Source organism: Diplotaxodon limnothrissa, linkage group LG12, assembly GCF_057381915.1.
Source record: "Diplotaxodon limnothrissa isolate DT_005_m linkage group LG12, D_limnothrissa_male_GT1.1, whole genome shotgun sequence".
Lineage (NCBI taxonomy): Eukaryota > Metazoa > Chordata > Actinopteri > Cichliformes > Cichlidae > Diplotaxodon > Diplotaxodon limnothrissa.
The window spans coordinates 4696805-4719408 of record NC_140607.1 but is presented as its reverse complement, the minus strand read 5'-3'; the positions used below and the strand labels follow the sequence as shown (position 1 = coordinate 4719408).

Sequence of the window (22604 nt, the reverse complement as noted above, 5' to 3'; positions counted from 1 at the left end):
CCCTGCTGATTCAGCTGCACTGGCTCCCCGTTAAATTCAGGATCCAGTTTAAGGTTTTAACCTTGACTTTCAGGGCCCTGCATGGACAAGCACCAACATATATAAGTGAACTTTTGCATCCATACATACCCAGCAGGTCCCTGAGGTCATGTGACCAGGGCTTGCTTGCTGTCCAGCACACGAGGCTGAAAACAAAAGGCGACAAAGCTTTTGGAACTGTGGCCCCCAGATTGTGGAACTCTCTCCCTTTGAGCCTGAGATCTGTGGACTCAGTGGTCACTTTTAAAAAACAGCTAAAAACCCATCTTTTTAAACTTGCTTTTAGTTGATTTTTATTTTTAGGTTTCAGCTTCTGTGAAGCACTTTGTGATTTTTATCTTGAAAGGTGCTATATAAATAAAGTTTTACTTACTTACTTACTTACTTACTTACTTACTTATCTCAGTATCTCCCATGGAGAGACTCTGGCAGGCAACGCCTTTTCTTGCACCTAAAAACTTCTTTCTTTTAATGGTAAAGTATACAAATCGATTACATCAATTTATTCTTCAGTTATTTTCTACCTCAGTTTTCTCAGTATTAAACTTTGCATTTTTCTTCATTTTATTTATTTATTTATTTATTTGCTTTAAAGTAAACAACAGCAACAACAACAAAAAACTTTCAAAAAAATCCTTTTGTTCCTTTTTGTCTTTTCCCTCTAAAGACATCCTGACCAGGCTCAGTGGTTGAGATGGAGGAGCATAACAGCAACATGTTAACAGAAACTGCTGAGGTTCTTGGATGAACTGAAAAACTTCAAACGAAGGAAAAGTTGAGTTTATTTTCTGTAAAGCTCAGGTGGAACTTGATGGGGTGACATTGAAGGCTCCATTCTGGACTTTGTCACACTGGTACATGAAGAGAGGTACCAAGAACAAGAGTGTGCACTGTACACACACACAGCGTCTCAATTCAATGCTTGCTCTTCAGCTGGTGTCACTTAGCAGTTTTGTCTTCCTGCACAAGCAGAGGTTTTTGCTCGGGAAGTAACCGTGACCTGGTTTTCAGAGATTTCTCTAACATTTAATGGTCGTGAAATATGTCAAACTTTTCTCCCCTACCTAAAATTAAACAGCTGCGAGCATCTTGAAGACAGCAGAGAAAATAGTGGCACTGAGGATTTTGAACTATGGCACTCAATATGCCCTACCTCCACCCTGATTGGAGGATAACTGCACTTACAACATTCATGGACATTACACCTTATTTATAAACCGTATTTCTATTTATACTTCAATGCAACCAACATCCTTACCTCTTTAAACTGTATTTATTATAGCCTTATTTAGTATAGTTGCAACAGCACCCCCCCACTTGATGTGCAATATCACTGATCACACTGCACCTCTCAATGCACCTCTCAATAGATGGCATGTATTTATATGTATATATATATGTAAGCGTGTATGTGGAAATATGTGTGTGCATGTATGTACGCATGCATACATGTATATATACACATATGTATGTATGTTTGTATGGGTGTATCCGTATGTTTGCAGGTATAACCTGTACATATCTTTCTTGTGTAAATGTAAATTTGTGTGTGATTGTGTAAATACTTATGCTATTGTGTACTTCACACACTTGGAGAAATGCCAAACAGCCTTTCATTGTTCCTGTAACAGTGACAATAAAAGCTATTCTATTCTTCTATTCTATTCTATTCAAGCGATGCCACTTCTGGGGATTTTTGGACATAGGAGGAGTGTGTACACAGATCCTTATTGACTTAGCTGCTGTCTACAGTTCTAATGTTTCCATCAGAATAAGCACTTCTAATTGTACTTTGCTCATGTTTTATTTGGTGTTTTATTTATTATATGTCCTGTTCTAATAAACTTAAATTTCAGGAACACCTTCTTTAGATCTGTTCAGTTTTATTCATATAGCACCACTTAACAATCAACAGTTCTTGTCTCAGAGCGCATTATATCGTAAGGTAAAGAATCGACAGTGGTACCGTAATCTAAGACAAATGTTCACTCGGATTCATTCATGACGTGAATGCAATTCTGTAATCAAAGGTGTGTTTTTGGACATAACTGACTGCATATGTATACTGTATCATGAGTGCACAGACATGGATGTAAACCACAAATTAACTGTTTGGCTGAGTCAAAACAACCATAGCAGTGATTCTAGCTTAAAGGTGCTCTGGATATTGTTAAATATGCAAATATGGTTAGGTCCATAAATATTTAGACAGAGACAACTTTTTACTAATTTTGGTTCTGTAGATTACCATAATGAATTTAAAATAAAGAACTTAGGTGCACTTTGCGGGCAATGACAGCCTGAAGCCTTTACCGCAGCAGCTTTCAGTTTCTGTTTGTGGGCCTTTCTGTCTGAAATTTAGTCTTCAACAAGTGAAATGCATGCTCAGTTGGGTTATGATCAGGTTGGCCATTCAAGAATATTCACCTTCTTTGCTTTAATAAACTGTTGGGCTGCTTTGGCTGTATGTTTTGCGTCATTGTCCATCTGTATTATGAAACACTGCCCAATCAGTTTGATTGCATTTGAGCACACAGTATGCATCCCAGTCTCTTTGTGTTGCTGAGTTCACCCGTTTTTTTTCTGTATTTCACAGCATGGACCAAACTATAGATTTTGCCACCCCTAATATTGTAGCAATTTCTTGAATGGGTTTTTTCTGTTTTTGCAGCTTAAGTATGGCTTGTTTCACCTGCATTGAGCGCACCTTTGACTGCATGTTGTTTGTTCACAGCACAATCTTCCAAATGTAAGCACCACACCTTAAACCAACTCCAAGCCTTTTATCTGCTTAACTGACAATGACATAATGAAGGAATTACCCAAACCTGCCCGTGAAATAGCCTTTGAGCCAATTGTCCAAATACCTTTGGTCTCTTATAAAAAACATATGTTTCAGTAAACAGGTTAAAAAAAAACTAAACTAAACTTGTGTCAGTGTCCAAATATATATATGGGCCTAACTGTACTGTTAATTTTTTTTTTCTTTTTGTCAGTGTTTGTCAGATGTCCTGTTTAAAGAAAACACTTTGGAACCCCTTGAATGCGAGTACATATATACACATTTACATAGCGACAAAGTGACTTCAAAGAAAATAAAAATGCTCAAATTTTTAAGATTGTGAGTTGAATCCTTCCAGGAAAGGTTGTTTGATGTGCACTGTCATAAACTATAACCAGCAAACTATTGCTTTGTGACTGCTGTGGGTGAAATCAGGGCAAGTTGCAATGCATTTTGGGAAATGATGTCTCCAGAAATGTTAAACAGCAGTCGATGGGCGAGCCATGAGACATGCGGAAGAGCTCCATCAAGTAAAAATAATCAAGAGACCAAAATCAGAGGGAAGGCAGTTTTTCTTTCAAAGTAAAATAACTGACTACAGTAAATTGAATCTCAAGACATTTGTTAATGGTGTTCCCATATATTACTTTTACTGCCACGGTAATTTATTACTTTTTTCGGAATTATTACTTTTCTTAACATTGTGAGGAAAATGCCAAGACCCTAAATTAATTTATTGAAATCTTACATAGCTAACACAATTTTATGCACAAAGGTTAGTGTGTGGTTAATGAGGAAGCTCTTATCATAATATTAATAATTATTGTTGTTGTTGTTGTTATTTGTTTAGGGACAGTTTTACAGCAGAATCTACGACTGAAAGTCTGCCCTCCTCCGCTTACAATTTTAGACTTTTACTTTGAAAGTCATAACCGGAAATATTGGTGGGTATTCCTTTCCTTTCTGTGTTGGGTGGCTTCCCTGGTGGAGCTTTTAGTATTTACATCAATATTATCTGAAGCCTGTCCTCCGCTGCCGTCCTCCACAGACAGCCAGACAAAGATTCCTCCTGTCGGTAGAACAGCTTCTCATTTCTGTTTCTTTCTTATTTTCTGTTGTTGGTTCCAGTCACGACTTCTTTTGTGCATTTTGGAGCTGTTTCCTGTGATGTTGGCGAGTGATATCCGTCTGCCGTGTGCACTGCAGTGGTGCGCAGCTTCGCCTGGAGAAACACCTGTGCGCCGGTCTCTTCGACATGCCCACAGTCATGAATGTTGAGTAGGTATGAATCTGAAACCCGCCTCAGACACTCAGGTAGAGGGGAGGAAACGTGACCTTAGTTCTGCTTGTTTACCGAGCCTTGTGGAACGTTACAGCTCATCAATATTTTGGGCATCAGTTTGTAGACAGCTCGATCCCGGTGGCAGCATCCGTGAGTGCTCGGATTACATTCAAACAGTGGAGTGTTTGGAAGAATGAGCGTTTTATATCGCTCTCCTCGGCAGGGTTTGGTGGTCAGTGTGTCCTAAAAGCAGCGAGTGTTTGTCTGTGTGCGTGTGTAGGGGGGTGTGGGGGCGTCTTGATGGTGTCAGACAGGATGTAGGGGAGGATCTGTTGGAGCAGGATTACCCGACCATTTTTGGTGAGAGCGCAGACTGGAGTTCTGATCACAGTTGACGCATTGCACTCCTCGCATTCTGGCTGCCGGTCCCATTATCATTATATAATCATACTCATGTAATCCAGCCTTTTTATTATTGTTATATACTCAGCATACGATTCCACAGACTAGAACCCGCTCCCCCTTCTCCTTCCTCCCCCCGAGGATCCATTTATGCAGCTCCTGCTGAGCAACCTATGAATGCCAAATTATAAATGTGGGTGGGTATCAGCAACTGTTTACGTTTATATAATTCACTCTTCCGAGCGCGTGCGTGTGTGTGCATGCGCAAAAAAATAGAAAAGGGGAGAAATTTGAATTAAATGCAGCGATGTACCCATGACTCATGATTTTATAGAGAGGAGAACAGGGGTGTGTGGGTGTGTGTGTAAGGCTGAATTCAAAATTGTGTTCACTGTGTGTGTGTGTGTGTGTGTGTGTGTGCATGGGGTGCAGTTGTTTTGAAGTCAACAGTGTGTGGGTGACTTCCAGCAGCTGTGTTTAACATGTGGTGGATCCAGGATGGTAAGTTTTTGTCAGAGAGGCAGGTGTGTCTCACACAGATACAAAGCAAAGTGTAACGAGTCACACTGTAAACAGAGTTTGGCGCACTGATGGCACCGTCCTCCTGCTGTGAATTCTATATCCTCCTGTCTTCTCATGGCCCCCCTTTTCTCTCCCTTCTGTCTTTGTTTTCCAGAGAACTGATAACCCTAAGGCGTGGTGTCTGTCTGCATTTGTCTGAAAGAGCAGGAGAGGCAGCAGCAGAAATACCACACGGCCAGACATCATGCAACGAGAAACCTTCACTCGCTGCAAAGTGCTGAAATGTTGGGCCTGAAGAGCGAGCGTGTCAGATTGAATCAGCAGACTGTTTCCATCATGGAGGGGCGATAAGAGCTGCTTGACACTAGACCCGTGGCCCCGCGTGTGAGTGTGTGTGTGGTTTACGGCCACCTTTCAATCACAATCAAGAAAAGACACATTCACTGATCCTTCCCCATCATCGTTTTGCGTTTCCTACCGATTCAGCAACCCAGAAACGAGCCAGAATGGAGTGGTCACTAGAGAGTGTGAGGGAGATGGTGGCTGGAGGGATGCAGTCTATAAGGGAGTGTGAGATCTGTGCTTTTGCCATAGCCATGTGTGTGCTGCTGCTGTTTATGTGGTACTGTTATCGGGTGGGCCGGGAGCATGGCTCTAGCCCTCTGCGTGGGAGGTATCTAGCTGGCACGGGACGGATTGGAGGTGTGGTGGGGGGCTTCATGAGTTCAGACTGTCGTAGCAGGGGGAAGGGAAAGCACGGATCCATGCTGGAGGAGCAGAACGGCTTTGCTTTCTGTCAGTCGTCAGAGTGCTTCCGCTGCACCAGCGCTGGAGAGAGCCTGAACCAGAGGCTCTATCACAGCCTGCAGGAATACGCCAAGCGCTACACCTGGTCAGGGATGGGCAGGGTGCACAAAGGAGTCCGTGATCAAGGCCGGTACCTTAACAGCCGACCGACCATCCAGCGGCCAGAGGTCTTCTTCCTGCCCGACCTGCCGTCAGCGCCTTTCTTCTCCAGGGAAGTGCAGAGACATGACGTGGAGCTGCTTGAGCAGAGCTTCCCTGCACTCCTGGCTGAGTTCGAGAGCATCTACCACCAGCCTCCGGGTCGCAGCGGCTCCTCCCTCCCGCCGGGGTGGAAGGCCAACAATACTCCTCGCGGGCAGTGGTGGACCTACTACCTGGTCAACCAAGGCACCCCTCTGGTTCTAAATGTCAGGAGATGTCCCCGAGCCTGGAGGGTGCTGGGCCAGCTGCGCACCTTCATCTCCAACAACGTGTTTGGGAACGCCTGCTTCTCAGTACTGACTCCCGGGGCGCTCATCACCGAGCATTACGGCCCGACAAATGTCAGGCTCCGATGCCACCTGGGTAAGAGAGTTCACTGAACTGGAACTAATGAGTCTCAGTGTGAATTTTAAGCCAATGCAACAGCAGATGATTTCAGTGTATTTATAAGGAACAACGCAGAGAATCAGCTGCTCTTGAAAACCTGAATTCTCTTGAGTCATGGAGGCAAAAGGCTAAAATGTTGTGTTATGCTAGAAAATGTTTTCATGCAGCTGAGCTTTGATTCCCTTTCCATCTGTACCCTGTGAGATGGCTCTAAACAGTCACGTTTATCGTTACGTATGCAGTCATTTTAGTGAGAGCGTTTAGAGCAGCGTGCTGTAATGACACAGGGCCCTTTATGACCTGTGCATTAGGCCACCTGCGCAGTAGAATCCAAACAAAACAAATGTTTTAAGTGCATTTATTTTTGAACTATTATAACGACACATTGGCTCGTTTATTACTTTGTTGTTTTTTTGTCTTTTTCTCGACAGGTCTCAGAGTGCCCCCTTCCTGTGAACTTGTGGTTGGTGGAGAGCCGCAGTGCTGGTCTGAGGGCAGCTGTTTGCTTTTCGACGACTCCTTCCTTCACAGGGCTTTCCACGAGGGTAAGAAGGCATTAAAATTCAATCTTGGCTTAGGCTGTGTCATTTTATTTATTCTAAAAGAGGATTGGCCTAATTCAATCCAGCAGCTAAGGTAGATGTAGAGCCTTTTAATGCGAGTCTGTTATAGATTTAAGTTCACAACATCGATTTTGTTTTTATGCACGCAGGGAGCCAGGAGGACGGCCCCAGGGTGGTTTTCATGGTGGACCTGTGGCACCCCAACGTGGCCGCCGCTGAGAGACAGGCTTTGGACTACATTTTTACACCGGGCCGTTTAGAGGACAGGGAGGGGAAATAGGTGTGAGTGAGAAGCCGTGTGTCCAAGTGAGACACAGATGGCATTTAGGGAGGTGTGTGTAGTATGAGAAGCAGCCCTTTTTTTTTCTTCTTTTTTTTCCTGCCTCCAGACCAGCTCTCACATTCACTGTGTACATATTCTCCAGCTCATGCAGTCTTGCTCTTAATTCCTCTTAGCACATGACCAAACATTGGGCCTCTTTTATCAAACACCTTTTCTCTGTCTAATTGTATAAAATGCAGCCATATTTAAAAGTTTTTTTTAAATAGAGGTTAGTAGGTGCACGCAGCCATTTTTATTAATGTGTAATAACACCATAGCAGGGACCTTTTGGCTCATTTCTTGCTGTTGTGTTGCTTTATTTTGAATCACTGAATGTTTATTCGAGTACAGATGAATGACGTCACCGAACAGCAAAAATTTGGGGATTTTATCTTCTACTTGCGTCACATTTATTTCAGCAGCAGTATGCTAATGTGGGGCAAAGTCTCTTTGCGAGCCAGGTAATAGCGCGTCACTCTGTCGCGGAAGTCTTTCACAGCACACGTCGGTCCATAAGTCAGTCTGACCTGTTATGTCCCAAAGAAGTGAAGTCATTCTGCATGAATTAAAGACCCCTCGCTTCCTTCGAGGCCTTAAGAAAGGCAATTGGTGACAGCCAACATCTGTTAACTCATTTTTAACTTCATAATATTTTTCTGTAACACTGCTAGAGTGTCATTGTTGAACACATCCTTTATTTGTCTTTTACGAGTCACACTCCGTCTGTTTGAAGCAAGCCATTTTTAAGAGCCACAGTTCTATCTGTGCCTAAGGTGACCAAATAAGGAAAACCTTGTCGAGATGATGTCAGTCGAGCAAAATAGTACAAAAAACCTTTGGGAGCAAAGCATTTAGAGCTGTGTGAATGCTGAACCTCTGCCCTAAACTGATTACTTTTCCATAACTTTGCCTCATTATTTAAACCTTTGACTGTGTTTATTTTGGCAATACCAGTTTTTTATATATAGTGTAGTGTACACTCACTGTCCAGTTTATTAGGTACACTTATTCATTTGCTCATGAACCCAGATCATATTAGCCACTCGCATGGCATAATCGAGGCAGCCTCTGTGTGTTCAAACTGAGCTTCAGAATGGAAAGAAAGGTGATTTAATAAATTGAAAGTGTCATGTTTGTTGTGTGCCAGAAAGGCTAGTGTGAGGATTTTAGAAACTCTAGGTTCACTGTACTCAAATGACCTCCACATTCACCAGAGCTCAATCCAAAAGAACACCTCTGGGATGTAGAGAAACAAGAGAGTAGTCATGGACGTGCCAAATCTACAGCAACAGTGTGATGCTATCATGTCAATATGGACCAAATTCTCTGAGAGCACCTTGTTGAATCTGTGCTACGATGAAAGGCAAAAGGGGGATCCGACCTGATGAATCTAATAAAGGGGGTATGTTTCAGAAAAGCTTGAAGTTCTGCTGGGGGAGATTTGATAATTCAGCTTTTTATCATTCAGCCATATTCCCAGCTCAGCTGTCAGAGGGTTTCATTTATAGTAACATATAGGACACACTTTTTCCTTTTTATTGAATGTTAACATATTGTTATTGATTGTAATAATTTATATGAAACCACCACATGGTTAGTGATGGAGTAAAGGTGAAGAAAAGGCTCCGGTGTTTGTTGGCGTGCTGTGCCAACTGTTGTGATACGCACATCAAGACAGATTCAGCCATTTGTACAAAATGATTTAATAAGCAGTGCAGGATCCTTCTGGAAATCTAATTTGGAGCTGGGTGCCGTGTTGGATTTCTGTAGTATTCCGACCCAACTGGCAGCCGTTACGTAGATACGGAAATAGAAATGGATCGCAGATAGAGCTGTAACAGTGTTAGAGCAGCTACAGAGGAATGTTGTCTTTGCTTGTCAGCAGTAAGGCGAACCGATACATCCATGTGTGGTTTGCTAACTGAGGTCCAATGCCGATCATGACGTGATTGTTTACAGACGCAGCTAATGCCTCTGTCCCAGCTCCTGCCGGTGTGCTAGTCAGTCGTGCTCCCCTTTGGAAACATCCCCCCGCTTTCACAAGACATGGTTAGGCAAGCACATTTTTAGATCCGAGTGTGTGAGTCGACCTGTGCCGTACCACTGGAGATGAAGTGTTTTTGGTAAATTTACTAAACTCTTGTAATTTGGTTGCATTTGATATGAGGTTTGTATTTCTGTAAATAAGGTTGAGGTAAAAAACAAACAAACAAAAAACACAAAAAGCAAAAAAAAAAATGGAATGGTCTCAGATGTTTGTTCTTTTTTAAACAATTATCTTCGATGCTTCAGACTTTTGTGTTGTCCTGATTTCTAGCTAAAGTGATTGCATTTCATTGTCCACTTCAAAGAGCCATCCATGTCGTCATTTTGATAGATTAAATTAGCATATTCTGTAAAATGTTTATAAAGTAAAGCTCTGATGTTCTGTGATGGGTTTATATTTCCCTTTTCTTTCAATCACTGTAATTTTGCAGCACTGTATCTATTCTCAAGGCCACAGTCTTAACTCTTTAACAGCACTTGATGGATATATGTGCACAGTCTAAAAGCTAGTGAAAATGAGTCTTCAGCAGCTTTACTAGTCCACTGCAATTCAAGGTACCCATCAGTTCTAATGTTTACAAAGGCGTGATCATTTCCGAGCTGTCGACGGCATCGGATGACGCTGACGCTCAGCTGTCAGTGATTGGGTTCGAATCATGAGCGCTGTTAATCCATCTTAGAGAATGAAAACTGTCATTCCTAAAGCTTTCTACATGATGATGGGGCAACCGTTTTGTTTACATTTGGACTGAGGATTTGTTGTTTGACACCTTCTTGTGTGAATTTTGAACAGTATTTCTGTACATTTAATAAATGGTCGAGTATCTTATTTAACCAGCTGGTGTCTGAATTCTCACTTGCACGCAGGAGTTACAGATGTGAGTCGGAGGTAGGCTTCAATTTGCTAGAGAAAACTTGTGTGAAGGATAAAGTCTTATGGTTTTTTACTTGCACAACATAAAGCAAGAGTTTGTTCCCTGTTGTCATCTAGATGCAGTTTTATACTTTTGGCACAAGGAGGCATACCAGTGCAACAATGTTGTCACTGCTCCGGTTTCTGCTTGTGACAGTTATTTCCTTTCAAACTTGTTACTTGTATATGATGTCAAGTCAGAAACACTGTGCCACAATGCAAAAATTTCAAATGAAAAAAAATTGTGTGTCTCCTATACAGTGCTGTCCAAAAGTCTTGAGCCATCTCTCATGTCTATATTTTGTTTCTAAGCAGTCAAACTTTTGTGTAATTTTTAAAGTGGTCCAGGCTTTCTGAAGGTCATTCAAAGTTTTTCTTTGGACATTGGCTGCTTTTTCACTCATATTCAGTACAGTGCTTGTTTCTGACCAGAGAGGCACATAACTCAAGTAGATAACAGACAGCTTAGCAAACAGCCACTTTATTACTAGCAGTCTGTCACAAAAACACAATTTCTTCCGATTTCCCATGTATTTTCTTGAAGACCACCTAAAGACATGACAAGAAGAGAGTTCAGGCTGAGTTAACAAATAAAGGCGGTCATACCAAATACTGACTTTCAAGCTTGTTAGAATTGTACAAATCCTATTTTTGCCTTATATACTGTATTTATATGTATATTTGCACACGTTTCAATTAAATACTACATCTATTTCCCCTTCTCCTGGCAAAATATAAAGAAATGAGTGATAGCTCAAGACTTTTGCACAACACGGTAGATCAGTGTGGTTTGTATTTGTAGTACCTCTCTAAAGTTTCATTCGTGTTTCCATACGTGGGCTTTATAGCTCTGATTGTTCAAGGCCTGATGCCAATGCCACAGAACAGGAAACACAGTGGTTGTCTAAGCTGCACCCTTCATAGGCACAACATTGTCATAGTAGTCTGTGCAGTAATAGTTGATGTTGGTGGAAGGTTAGACCACCTTTAAGATTATATAGTTATTGAAATGTAAGCAACATATATACAAACAAGGATTATCAGTGGATAAAAGATATATGCACTGCACTGATGTCACTGAGTCAAAGAAAAATTCAATAATAAGCAGGTAAGTGCAAAAACATACAAAAAAATCTTATAATTCAAACCAGGAACCTTCCCGTCTTGCTGTGAGTAAAGTGTGCTAACCCCTGCCAGCTACTGTCACTCACTGCACTGAAGTTCCTGGTTTGAGACCTGGCTGGGGCCTCTCTCTGTGAAGTTTGCATGTTCTTCCTCCATGAGTTTCCTGTGGGTAATCTGCTTCCTCCCACAGTCCATGCTTTTCCCATAATGAGATAAACAAAGTACCTAAAGTTTATATAGTATATAACATTGTATCAGTGAGGTTAAATCTGGCTTGCAGTCCAAACTCCTGTGATTGGTCAGTAACTCTAGAACAATGCTATAAAAATGCTACTTTATTGCAATGAGTTCCTTTTGGTGGTCACAATGACGCAACAGGAAGACAATCCAAATCCATATCGAAATGTGTAAATATGTTTATCTGCCTATGTGGCAGAAAGTGTAGGGTCTCACACTTCCTTTGTCTAACACTCAACTTTTCAGAGTAAAACAGTTAGAAAACGGCGCAAACCACTGTGAGACATGTGCGGGGGAGTTCAATTTTCAAAACTTGAATAGTCTTGTTTTACATAAGAGCTTACGGTGCATAATAATGCTTTCTTTTTATTCCTTCTTCCTCTGTTGATTGTTTGTTTGGGCAGTTTACATTAATAAAACATTAGCAACATAACTTTTTATAGGGTTTAAAGTTTTATATTTAGGACGAGGTGGATCCAGATCCCGACACCCCCTCCCACCACCTTGACCATTACATAATTTTCGAGGATGCTGGCCAAAAACAAATTTGAACCACACCCGCTCTAGCCACGCCCCTGATGGTGCAGAATAGCCACTTTCTCAGTTTTAGGTAAATATTATCCAAATGCGTAGTTCTGTCATTAATTAAAGCTCCTGTGATATTTATTCTCCACCTGTTGTGGTTCACGTTATTTTTTTTAGAGTCTTTGAATTCAAATTTAAGGAGCAGATTAGTATCTGTTATTTTCTCACTGAAAACTAGAGCACCGTGTTGTCTTGGGATACTACCATCCTCACCTACATCACAGCCGATGTCACACAAACAGACATTCACATCAATGAGAAGGTGACGCGCTCTGCAGCCTCTATTCCACTGTCTGTGCGCGCTCCGGCACCGCTGCCGCACAGCAATCAGGTGGTAGCTCAACTTGAAGCGAGCGGGCTCTGCGGGAGAATATGTGTCGACAATGGAGAGAAAACGGCAAATGGTGTCGATGAGCAGCCCGCACACAGAGACCGGACCAGATTCGCCGCGATGAGCACCCCCTTTCCAAAATCTGATTCCACGACCTCCTTACTGAAATCGTCTTCGGCCGCGAGGAGACCGACACACCTCCCAGAGCACACGGCAGAAAGCCAGAGAAGTCAGCACCACCATCAGCATCACAACCAGCGTCCCGCCGCGCTTCTGAGCAGCAGCAGCAAAGCCGAGGAATCCTTCTGGTCGGCCGAGTGCGACGTCAGTGCCCGGAGACCCCTGTGCCATCCCTCCCTCGTCGGCAGCCAGGACAGTAGTAATAATGCAGCCACTCGGGGCAAGTGCAAGTCACATGCTCCTCACAGCCAAGTTTCCGCTCCGCCGGAGCCGAACGGAGATGCAGGCCGAAGTGTGAGGGAGCGCTCCAGGACATCAAAACACCGTCACCACCACCGCAGGAAGCACAACCGAGACGAGCGTCCGGCAGCAGCGGGACCGGACGAACCGGAGCTTCCCCGTCGCTGTCACACGCACTCCCGCGCGGTCCCCAGGGTGCCCTCTCTGTCGGACAGCAATGACGACAGGGTTCCCCTCTGCGAGCCGAGGGACCGCAACGGGGCCAGTGCGGCCAACAGCGGCGGTCAGGTCAGCAGTCCATCCCCGTCCTCTTACTCCCTGGTCCCGCTGTCCAGCAGGTCTTCTCGTCGCTCTCGGAGGTCCAGCGCTGCTTCTTCTGCATCAGATATTAATTTACGCACCATCCTCAATTCACTCTTTGGGCAGGTAAGGCCCTGAAATATACGGGAGAATTAAAGCAGTAGTGTGGTCTCAGTTAGAACACAACAGCTGGGTAAATGTCATTTTACACGCTGTGACAGTGACACCCCATTTCCATAACCTGTATGAAAATGATTATTCTTTTTTTTAACCCTACTAGAAACCTTTTTTTTAAAAAAGACTATATCTGCATTGATTTCTGAGGCTTCTCTGCTGAAGGCCGCCTTGTTGTTAGTATATTTTTATGCATGAGGTGCACACAGATATGAAGCAGTGAAGTGTACATGTGGCTTCCCTTGAGTCCTGTGTGTGTCCTGTGATGCTGTCAGCAAACACTGACACTGCTGGACGTACAAGAAAAAGCTTCATCTAAACATCTCATTTCTTATATAATTTTACAGTTCTTCCTCCTACAGGTTTGCTCAGTCCTGTATGGTCCAACATCAGAGAGGTGAAAATCTCACATGTGTTAATGTGTATTTGTTCAAAGGAAAAAATAGGGGGGAGGGAACTCATTCATGTTCCAGCATCAGTCTGTCAGGCACACTGCTGCGTTTTCTGTTTTGTGACTGAAGGAAATAAAATTGATGTTCCTGCTGATGATGAGGGGGCTTCTATTTTGGGCGACAAATCTATTTATACAGAAGAAAGGAGTTCAGCCTAATGTGCTTGGATTTTTATCAGTGCTCATTTTGGTGTGTGTGTGTGTGTGTGTGTGTGTGTGTGTGTGTGTGTGTGTGTGTGTGTGTGTGTGTGTGTGTGTGTTGGGGGGGGGGGGTATGTATAAAAGCAGCCAGGTTTCATTTTACACTGAAAAATCCGAACTAAGCTCCAGCTTGCTGCTTAAACTGCTGGTAATGATGTTTACTGAGGACATTTTCCTCTTCTTTCTCTTCCACAAAGGCCAAGAGTTTATTTGCTGCTTTTATAGTGTTTGGGTTTTAGTCAGATTATGAATCAGGGAGTGATTTACATACGTTGCCAAAATAGGCCGATCTCAGTCGTAAAATAAGCTCAGCACCGGAACATGGAGATCAACCTTTGTGGCTTCCAGAGAAACATTTTCTATTGCTTTGTAGTACAAAAGCCATTTCTACAAATAACCCGTGAGTCAGTCTGTGAGCAGTTCTATGAAAACATTAGCATGACCTGAAAGGGGGCTTTGATGAGACAGCTACAGAAGCAATGATGCTGTAACGCATGGTTTGAGCAATACCAACGCATGGTGCCTCTGGTAGTACATACAAAGTAAGCAGGATTTACATTGCACTGATTGCAGCACAGAAGAGAAACACACATGAAAATGAGCACTTACACATGTAGATATACATTTAACTGCAATGGCTGGACTACATGTTGACAGTATTCCTGCCACTCACAGTCTTTCTATATGTGTCTCTTCCATGTGGCTGCTGTAGGTCAGCATGACCTTCCTCTAGCCTGCAGAGGGCAAAGGATGATGTGTGGGTGTGTGTGTGGGTGGGTGAGTGGGTGGAAGGCAGAGAAAGAAAAAAAAAATCAAAATTCATAAAATATAAAAAGGCCATAAATGAATTCAAATGTAATCTGAAGGCTGGACATTGACAAACTGTTCTGGAGTGAGAGTTCATCCAAGGAGGAAAACAAAGCTGTAAATAGGTCATCACAGAATGTTCCTCCAAACTTGCCTGCTACAGATTTTCCAAAACCCTCCCAGAGTGCATGCAACCCATGACGTAAAGGTTTACTTTACATTTGTTAATGCTTTGTTGTGTTTTGCTGTAGGAAAGTTTACGCCATTTCTCTCATTTATTCTCGTGTTTGGAGGTCTGTTAATCTGTTTGGAGCTGTCCGTGCTGTTTATAGTAGTCTGGTTAGTGTGACAGTCAGGTGAAATATTGCTCACATGTCTTCTTTTCCTTGCATAATTCTGTTTCCTTCTTTGGTCCATCCACTTCCCGCCCTCGTTTATGTTCTACCCCTACCCCCACAACTCTCTCTCACTCTTTCCATATCATTGCTGGTCTTGCTTTTGCTACACTCCACAGTCCAGAACAGCATCCTTCACAGTTTCTCATTCGGCTGTAGGAACAGGTTAGAAGCCCAGGCTTCATGGGTCTTGTTGAAACCAGAGTTTACACTCCTCTCAGAACCCAGAGTGCAAGCTTAACGGAGAGAAGGCCCACATGGTCCTTTTCGGTGCCTCTTCTTTCCTTTGGTATGGGAAACTGCTTAGACTGGCCTCTGAGAACGGTAAGCCCGTGCTGCTGCACTCTGCCTTTCTCAGCTTCCTTCATAGCTCTTGTACTAGCTACAGTAGCACTTGCAACTTGGAAGCAGACTGTACTGCTGCATAGGTGGTGCATAGTTTTCTGCAGTTGTTTCTGTTTATTTTATTGCAAATGCTCATGGTAGTGCAAGAAGCATGCACCTAATTATTAATTAGATGAATACTCATTTTTAGCCCCCCTCCTCCACACACACACACACACACACACACACACACACACACACACACACACACACACACACACACACACACACACACAGAAAAAACAAAAGAAAGAAAAAAGAACAGAGTTTGATGTTTAATTCTGCAGATGTGCGTGCACTGCACTGCTTTGTAACCTTGCTCTGGAGTATAGTTTGTTAAACTCAAGTCAGGTTGATGGTTTCAGAAACTTGCAGATCTTTGTTACCATCCAGAACTGCTTTCCTGTAGAAGACATGATGTTGTGATGTCTGTCTGTGATCAGTATATGTGTAACCTCTTCCCCGGTGCTTTCACTTGCCTTTTCTCTGCTTCTGTGTGTGTGTTTACTGTTCCAGTGACACTGTATAGGTGTGAGGTGCCAGTCCGTAAAATGTGGCGAGTAAACTGTTATGAACGATGAGTGGAAAGTTGGCAGCATGCTGGTTTATTGATGTATTTACCTTTCAGTCGTGTCTTCATATTTTCCACATTGTTTCTATTGTATACACACTTGCACCCCACCACCACCACCACACACACACACACACACACACACAGGCACTGATATATAATTCTTAGATAGTATTATTCTACTCTGCAAAGCTCAGCTGTGTCATCCCTCAAAGTATACAGGAGGTCTATAGTGACTTTCTCATAAGAGCTCACGATTCCCCTCTCAACTTGTATCTTTGTTCCATTCTGCTGTGTCTCTGCACCCCTCTGGAAAGATGCTCCAGGATGCTGAGCGGAGAGTCAGAGTGGTGCTGTCCTGTGAGGAGATGGGCCAGTCTGGGTATCTTGGGTCTTATCAGGACTCCATTGTTTCGGTGACACAAAACTGCGTTCTCGTGAGCAACATACTGGGACAATCCTGTGTCTTCCTGAGTAAAGGCATGGCAAAGTGCAGGCAGGCTGTACGTAAGTCTGGACAAAAATTCTCTTTAATGACTCCTTCCTGTCAGAGAAGCTGTCATTTCTGCAATTATTAAAGAAGCTGCAACTTAATTGTACATCATTTTCAGCTATAAGCTTGGAATTCACTGGTGAAGAAGAAGGTCAGAAAGATTAAATGCAATGCATGTAACCCAACAACAGTCCAAACATGTGTCACACGTGGACAACCAGCTGTAGCAATGCAGACACACCTTTTCTCTGTCTCTCTTGTTCTCGCTTTAACATCAAAAATCTGCATGTTTGTGCAGTGAGTGCACAAAATATTACAGCAGCATTCTGACATACTGCTCCGCTTGTCAGGTTAATGTGTAGCTGGAGCTGGATTAGTTAGCTTAGTGCCAAGATTTAAAAAGAAGGGCAAACATCAAGCCTGTTCCTGTCCAAAGATAACAGCATACGCCTCCCAGCACTGCTTAAGCTTCCATTAATTAACGTGCTGCAGCTTGTTTACTCGATCCATATAAAAAAGTATTAAAAGGGGGGCATGTTGTGGTTTTAAGGGGGGCCTATTATGCTTTTCCATTTTTGCAGTATAGTGTATAGAGGTGGCATGGTGGCTGGCGCTGTTACCTCATAAAAAGAGGGTTGTGGGTTTGAATCCAGCTTGGGGTCTTTCTGTGTGGAGTTTGTATGTTTTCTCTAGGTACTCTAGCTTTCTCCCACAGTCCAAAAGCATGAATGAGGTTCAGTTAATTGTTGATTCTAAAGTGACTGTAGATGTAATTGGTTGTTTATCTCTATGTGTTATTCTTGCAGCAGTCTGCCAATCCGTCCAGGGTTAGGGTGTATCCTGCCTCTTGCCCTGTGACAGCTGGGATGAGCCTCAGCCCCTACAACTCTGAATTTGATGAGCAGAAGAAAATAGATGGATAATGTGTATATGTAGTGTAGACATTGCTAGTTCAAGTTGGACTCACTTTTGAGTCAGAACTGATTTAATTCTTTATGGCACAGATTCATCAAGGTGTGGGGAAGTCAGAGATTTTGATCCATATTAAGATGAGAACATCACACAGTTGCTGAAGATTTGTCAGTCGCACATCCGTGATGAGAGTCTCCTGTTTCTCCACATCCTAATAGTGCTCTTATGGATTGCTATCTGGTGTCTGAGGAGGCTATCTGACTACAGTAAACTCATGTTCATGTTCAATAAACCAGTTTGACATGATTTGAGCTTTTTGGTATGGTGTGTTACCTGCTGGAAGCAGCCATCAGAAAATGGGCACAATGTGCAATACTCAGGTAGGCTGTGGTGATTATATGCTCATTTGGTCCCAAAGGACCCAAAAGTGAGCCAAGAAAATACATTAATATATTCAAATTCCTTCCACCATTACACCACCAGCCTGAACCTTTAATACAACATAGGATGGATCCATGCTTTCATCCATGTTGTTTAGGCCAAATTCTGATCTTACTATCTAAATTTCACAGCAGAAATCATGGCCCGTCATGTCAGGCACGGTTTTTCCAGTCTTCTGTTGCACAATTTTGGTGAGTCTGTGTAAACTGTACCCTCAGTTTCCTGTTCTAAGCTGACCTGAGTGGCCCCCAGTGTGGTCTTCTACATGTGCATTCAGAGATGCTCTTCTGCATAGCTTGGTTATAACAAGTTTTTATTTGAGTTTTTGTCGCCTTCCTATCAGCTTGAAGCAGTCTGGGGATTCTCCTCTGGCCTGTGTAATCAATAAGGTGTTTTCATCCAGTGAACTACGGCTTACTGCATATTTTCTCTTTTTCAGACCAGTATCTATAAAGCGAACCACATAAAACACAGTTGTGTGGGGAAAATCCCAGCAGATCAGCTGTTTCTAAAATACCCAGATCAACCTCTGGTACAAACAACCTTGTGGTTGGCTGATTAGATGTCTGTGTTAACAAGGTGTTGAACGGTGTGTGTAGAAGTAATCCTTGTGGCTAAAACCTCAGGCTTCAGACTGCTGTAAAAACTCTTTTTCTGAGATAAACAAGGTTTTTTTTTTAACTGAATTATTCACAACCACTCCAGCTGAGTCCAACAAACATATAGAGCTGGAATAAACATAATAGGTCCCCTTTTAGAGAGGTTATTTGCTATACTATTGCTAGAGCAGCAAGTGCACTTCAACACACTGTAAAGAAAAGGGTGTGATATGTTAGTTTGTGAGTTTTAGAGGGTGATAGGTGGATTTTGCTACTTTCAGACAGATTGAGGCTAGCTGTTTCCCCCCTGAGTCAACATATTTATCACACAGACTTGAGAATGATGTCATTGTAATTTATCTCTTGGCAAGAAAGGCAAAAAGTTTTTATTGCCTTAAATGTCAACCTATTCCTGTAAGAACACACAAAATCCACAGCTCATGTATTTTCCTGTCTGCACTGTGGTGACTGATCGCAATGGTGATTTGCATAAAACAAACAAGCGTCTTTGAAACGTTTTGCTCTGATGTGTTGCGCTGCAAAGACGTTCAGCTTTTTCTGTAGCATAAGTATATTGGATAACCGATAATGGTTGATGTATTAGCAGTGACTGATTGACACAGGCTTTGCTCGTGGACTGCACGTGCATTCATGTTGGGTTGGCTGGTCCTCTGGGCTCATATTTCTTCTTTGTTTTCTATGTCAGTTTTTTCCCATCTGAGAGCTCTTCGGGCCCAATGTCAGCCCTCAGTGTTGTGTTTAGACTTCACACGACTCCTGCTGTTAACCCCTGAGGACTCTGGGACATGTCTGCCTCTTTCTCTGTCCTTTAAAGGTTGCACTTATTGTAAGCCATTGTAAGCCATTGTAAGCAAGCAGGAAAAAAATAGAAACAGTCACATTCTTCTATGATCTCCAGAGTCTTTATTCCCAGCTATGCTTTATAGGAATTGGCCTATTTATGCCAGAAGTTTGGTCATCACGACATGAGATCGTTTCCAATCTGCTCTTACATCTTTACTTTAGCTGAAGTTTACTTGGCGTCTGCGGACTGTTATGGAAAATACTGCTGATTTAGAGTCAGGCGTCACTCAAGTCACAGCATTGTCATCAGTATGTCTACATAGAGCACATATGCAGAAGAATATTTGATATGATGATGATGATGATGATGAATGTTTTCTTCGCGGATTGTAATTTTGATTTTGTGCTGTTTTTTCTCAACAGGACAGAGAGCTGAGGCCAGAAGAGATGGATGGTAAGTTTCCCTTTGCTTAATGCTGTCACTTTCTTTCTTTGCTGAGGCCATTAAGATAAACAAAACAGAGAGTGAAAAGATGAAACAAATTATTCAAATCCTTCATAACATAAGTCTAAAATTACCAGGATTTGTAAATGGAAACAACGTGCAAATGAAAGGGCTAGAGTACAGATCAATGCACAGACGCTACAACCCCAGTCCGCTGTGCAAAAATGTAAATAAAAACAAAATGCACATCTAATAAACAAATATTATATTCACAACAGAACATGGAAAACATGTCAAATGTTTAAACTGAGGAAATGGATAATTTTAAGAAAAAATATGAACTCATTTTAAATTTAATAGCAGCAACACATCTCAAAAAAGTTGGGACAATGCCATGTTTATCACTATGTCGCATCCCCTCTACTTTTAACAACACTGTAAATGTCTGCGAAGTGAGGAGACCAGCTGCTGGACCTTTGGGAAAGGAATGTTGTCCCATTCTTGTCTGATATGTGATTCTAGCTGCTAAACAGTCCTGGCTCTTCTTCGTCATATTTTCCCTTTTGCAATGTTTCCAATATTTTTTAAATATGTGAGGTCATCCCATTCAGATGATGCCTGGACCATTTGCTGATCTAAAACTCATATATACCTTTCAGCATTGACAGTGCGCTTCCAGGTGTGCAAGTTGCAAATTCTATAGGCTCCTGCATACCGTCAGAGATGCAGGCTTTTAAACTGGGTGCTGATAACAAGCTGGATGGTCCCCGACTTCTTCAGTCCAGAGGATGCAGCATCCATGTTTTCCAAAAAGGATTATAAATTTTGATTTGTCTCATACTTTGCCTCAGTCAGTGAAAATGAGTTGTAGCTAAAAGTAGAGAGACGTGTTCTGGATCATGTTCGCTTCTTCTTCGTTTTGGCAGAACTTTAACCTGATTCTGAGGATGGCAGGGGGAACTGTATTCATGCTCTGAGTTCAATATTTTGACTATTATTATTATTTGCTTTTTTGAACCATATGTGAGGAGCGACTGGTGTTTTTGAGCAAAAACAAGAACACGCCACATCGTACTTTGATTTATTAGCTATTATCTAATTTCTAATGAGACAACAATTTACTAAATGAACATCCTGGCGTAATAAATGAGACCCAAAACTAGGATTTTTGAAAAAAGGAACATGTTTACTGGGGTCATAAATCAAGTGCAATCAAATTAGTCACCCCGTTCTGGTCATTTGTAAGAATGGATAATTAAGGCAATTTTGCCCTTCCACTTGCTCTATACTTGTACATTTACAGCCATCTTTTATATATACCATCTAGGGATCAATATAATTCAATTACTAATACGATTTCTGTTACTATTTTTATAACAGAGCTCCGAGATGCTTTCAAAGAGTTTGACAAAGACAAGGACGGTTTCATCAGCTGCAAAGATCTCGGAAACTGCATGAGGACCATGGGATACATGCCAACTGAAATGGAGCTGATAGAACTAAGCCAACAGATCAACATGAACTGTAAGGACAAGCAGTCATCTATACACATCACACATATAACTATATCCTCTGTGTCTTTTGAGGTTTGAAATTTGTACTAAATCCTCTCTTTTTTTTAAGTGGGAGGTCATGTTGATTTTGAGGATTTCGTAGAGCTGATGGGCCCAAAACTCCTCGCCGAAACTGCGGACATGATTGGAATAAAGGAGCTAAAAGACGCATTTAGGGAGGTGAGACTGTCTGGATTCAAGTGGTTTTATTAGCTACTTTTCTGTTTTCAATACTGAACCTCGGCTTGTTGTTTTCAGTTCGACACTAATGGAGATGGTGCCATAAGCACGTCGGAGCTCAGAGACGCAATGAGAAAACTGTTGGGACAACAAGTAAGGTTCAGCTCAGAGCGAGAGAGTTATCGTTAATGAAATAGACGTTTTTTGTTGTGCTTTACTCACTGCTACCATCCTGTTTGGTTTTGGTTTTTCAGGTTGGTCTGAAGGAAGTAGAAGACATCCTAAGGGATGTGGACTTGAATGGGGACGGACTTGTCGACTTTGAAGGTAAAACGTCCTTTTCAGACAACCTGTTTAAGGTGTAGCGTAGAGTGTGGCTGAGCTGCAGTTGCAGTTTCGTGCTCTTTCTTCTCTCCTTTCAGAGTTTGTACGGATGATGTCTCGCTGAGATCATTAAAATGATCGGTCCTGAATGTGAAGCTACGTCCTTCTCTACACTAGACTAACTACAACAAGACGACATACTGAGAACTTCTGAGCCATCCAACTCTGAATGACACTGGAAAATAAAACTACTTTGAATGTTACGGAGTGAAGGCGTCACCTCACGCTTTCAGTCAATAAGTGTTCTTCCTGAAAAGTCTCCAGTTCAACTGAGGCAGAATTCGCTGTAGCCTAGCTGATGATTACCTAATTTATGTTTGGGTTGTTTTTTTTTTGCACTTTAATTAACACTAATAACTTCCTCTGTGGATAAATCGCTGGTGTCTTAGTCTTTACGTGGTCTAATTACGCGTCTCACAAAATGTCACCTTTGATGTACAACGGCGTCAGAATGAGAGGCCGAATGTTTGTAGAAAAGATGTTAAAGGTCACTGTACTGTTGAAAATTCCACTATATATTCACCCAGTATGTGTTATATTAGAAAC

At 42.2% G+C, this 22604-nt stretch overlaps 2 protein-coding genes across 3 annotated transcripts; both read left to right on the top strand.

Moving 5' to 3' along the window:
- The first annotated feature begins 3796 nt into the window (after positions 1-3796).
- Positions 3797-9495, top strand: asphd2 (aspartate beta-hydroxylase domain containing 2). The gene is made up of 4 exons (XM_085367822.1): positions 3797-4103; positions 5182-6398; positions 6854-6967; positions 7135-9495. The coding sequence occupies exons 2-4, from the start codon at positions 5534-5536 to the stop codon at positions 7263-7265; spliced, it is 1110 nt and encodes a 369-aa protein (XP_085223948.1). The 5' UTR covers positions 3797-4103; positions 5182-5533; the 3' UTR covers positions 7266-9495.
- A 2953-nt stretch (positions 9496-12448) lies between these two features.
- On the top strand, positions 12449-22122 carry cabp1a (calcium binding protein 1a). 2 transcript variants are annotated; one of them, XM_085367820.1, is made up of 8 exons: positions 12665-13390; positions 16565-16750; positions 19920-19950; positions 21322-21465; positions 21565-21674; positions 21753-21827; positions 21929-22001; positions 22097-22122. In XM_085367820.1, the coding sequence occupies exons 1-8, from the start codon at positions 12665-12667 to the stop codon at positions 22120-22122; spliced, it is 1371 nt and encodes a 456-aa protein (XP_085223946.1). The 2 variants fall into 2 exon arrangements, with proteins under 2 accessions (XP_085223947.1, XP_085223946.1); XM_085367821.1 differs by lacking the exon at positions 16565-16750 and having other exon boundaries at positions 12449-13390.
- The last annotated feature ends 482 nt before the right edge of the window (positions 22123-22604 follow it).

What these genes read in the sequence shown, in the direction of transcription:
- asphd2 (XM_085367822.1), top strand. Translation starts at nt 5,534, where the DNA reads ATGGAGTGGTCACTAGAGAGTGTGAGGGAGATGGTGGCTGGAGGGATG. An exon ending in CAGGCTCCGATGCCACCTGG is followed by an intron (nt 6,399 to 6,853) that starts GTAAGAGAGTTC and finishes TTTTCTCGACAG; the next exon opens with GTCTCAGAGTGCCCCCTTCC. An exon ending in TCACAGGGCTTTCCACGAGG is followed by an intron (nt 6,968 to 7,134) that starts GTAAGAAGGCAT and finishes TTATGCACGCAG; the next exon opens with GGAGCCAGGAGGACGGCCCC.
- cabp1a (XM_085367820.1), top strand. Translation starts at nt 12,665, where the DNA reads ATGAGCACCCCCTTTCCAAAATCTGATTCCACGACCTCCTTACTGAAA. An exon ending in TGGCAAAGTGCAGGCAGGCT is followed by an intron (nt 16,751 to 19,919) that starts GTACGTAAGTCT and finishes TTTTCTCAACAG; the next exon opens with GACAGAGAGCTGAGGCCAGA. An exon ending in CCAACAGATCAACATGAACT is followed by an intron (nt 21,466 to 21,564) that starts GTAAGGACAAGC and finishes CTTTTTTTTAAG; the next exon opens with TGGGAGGTCATGTTGATTTT.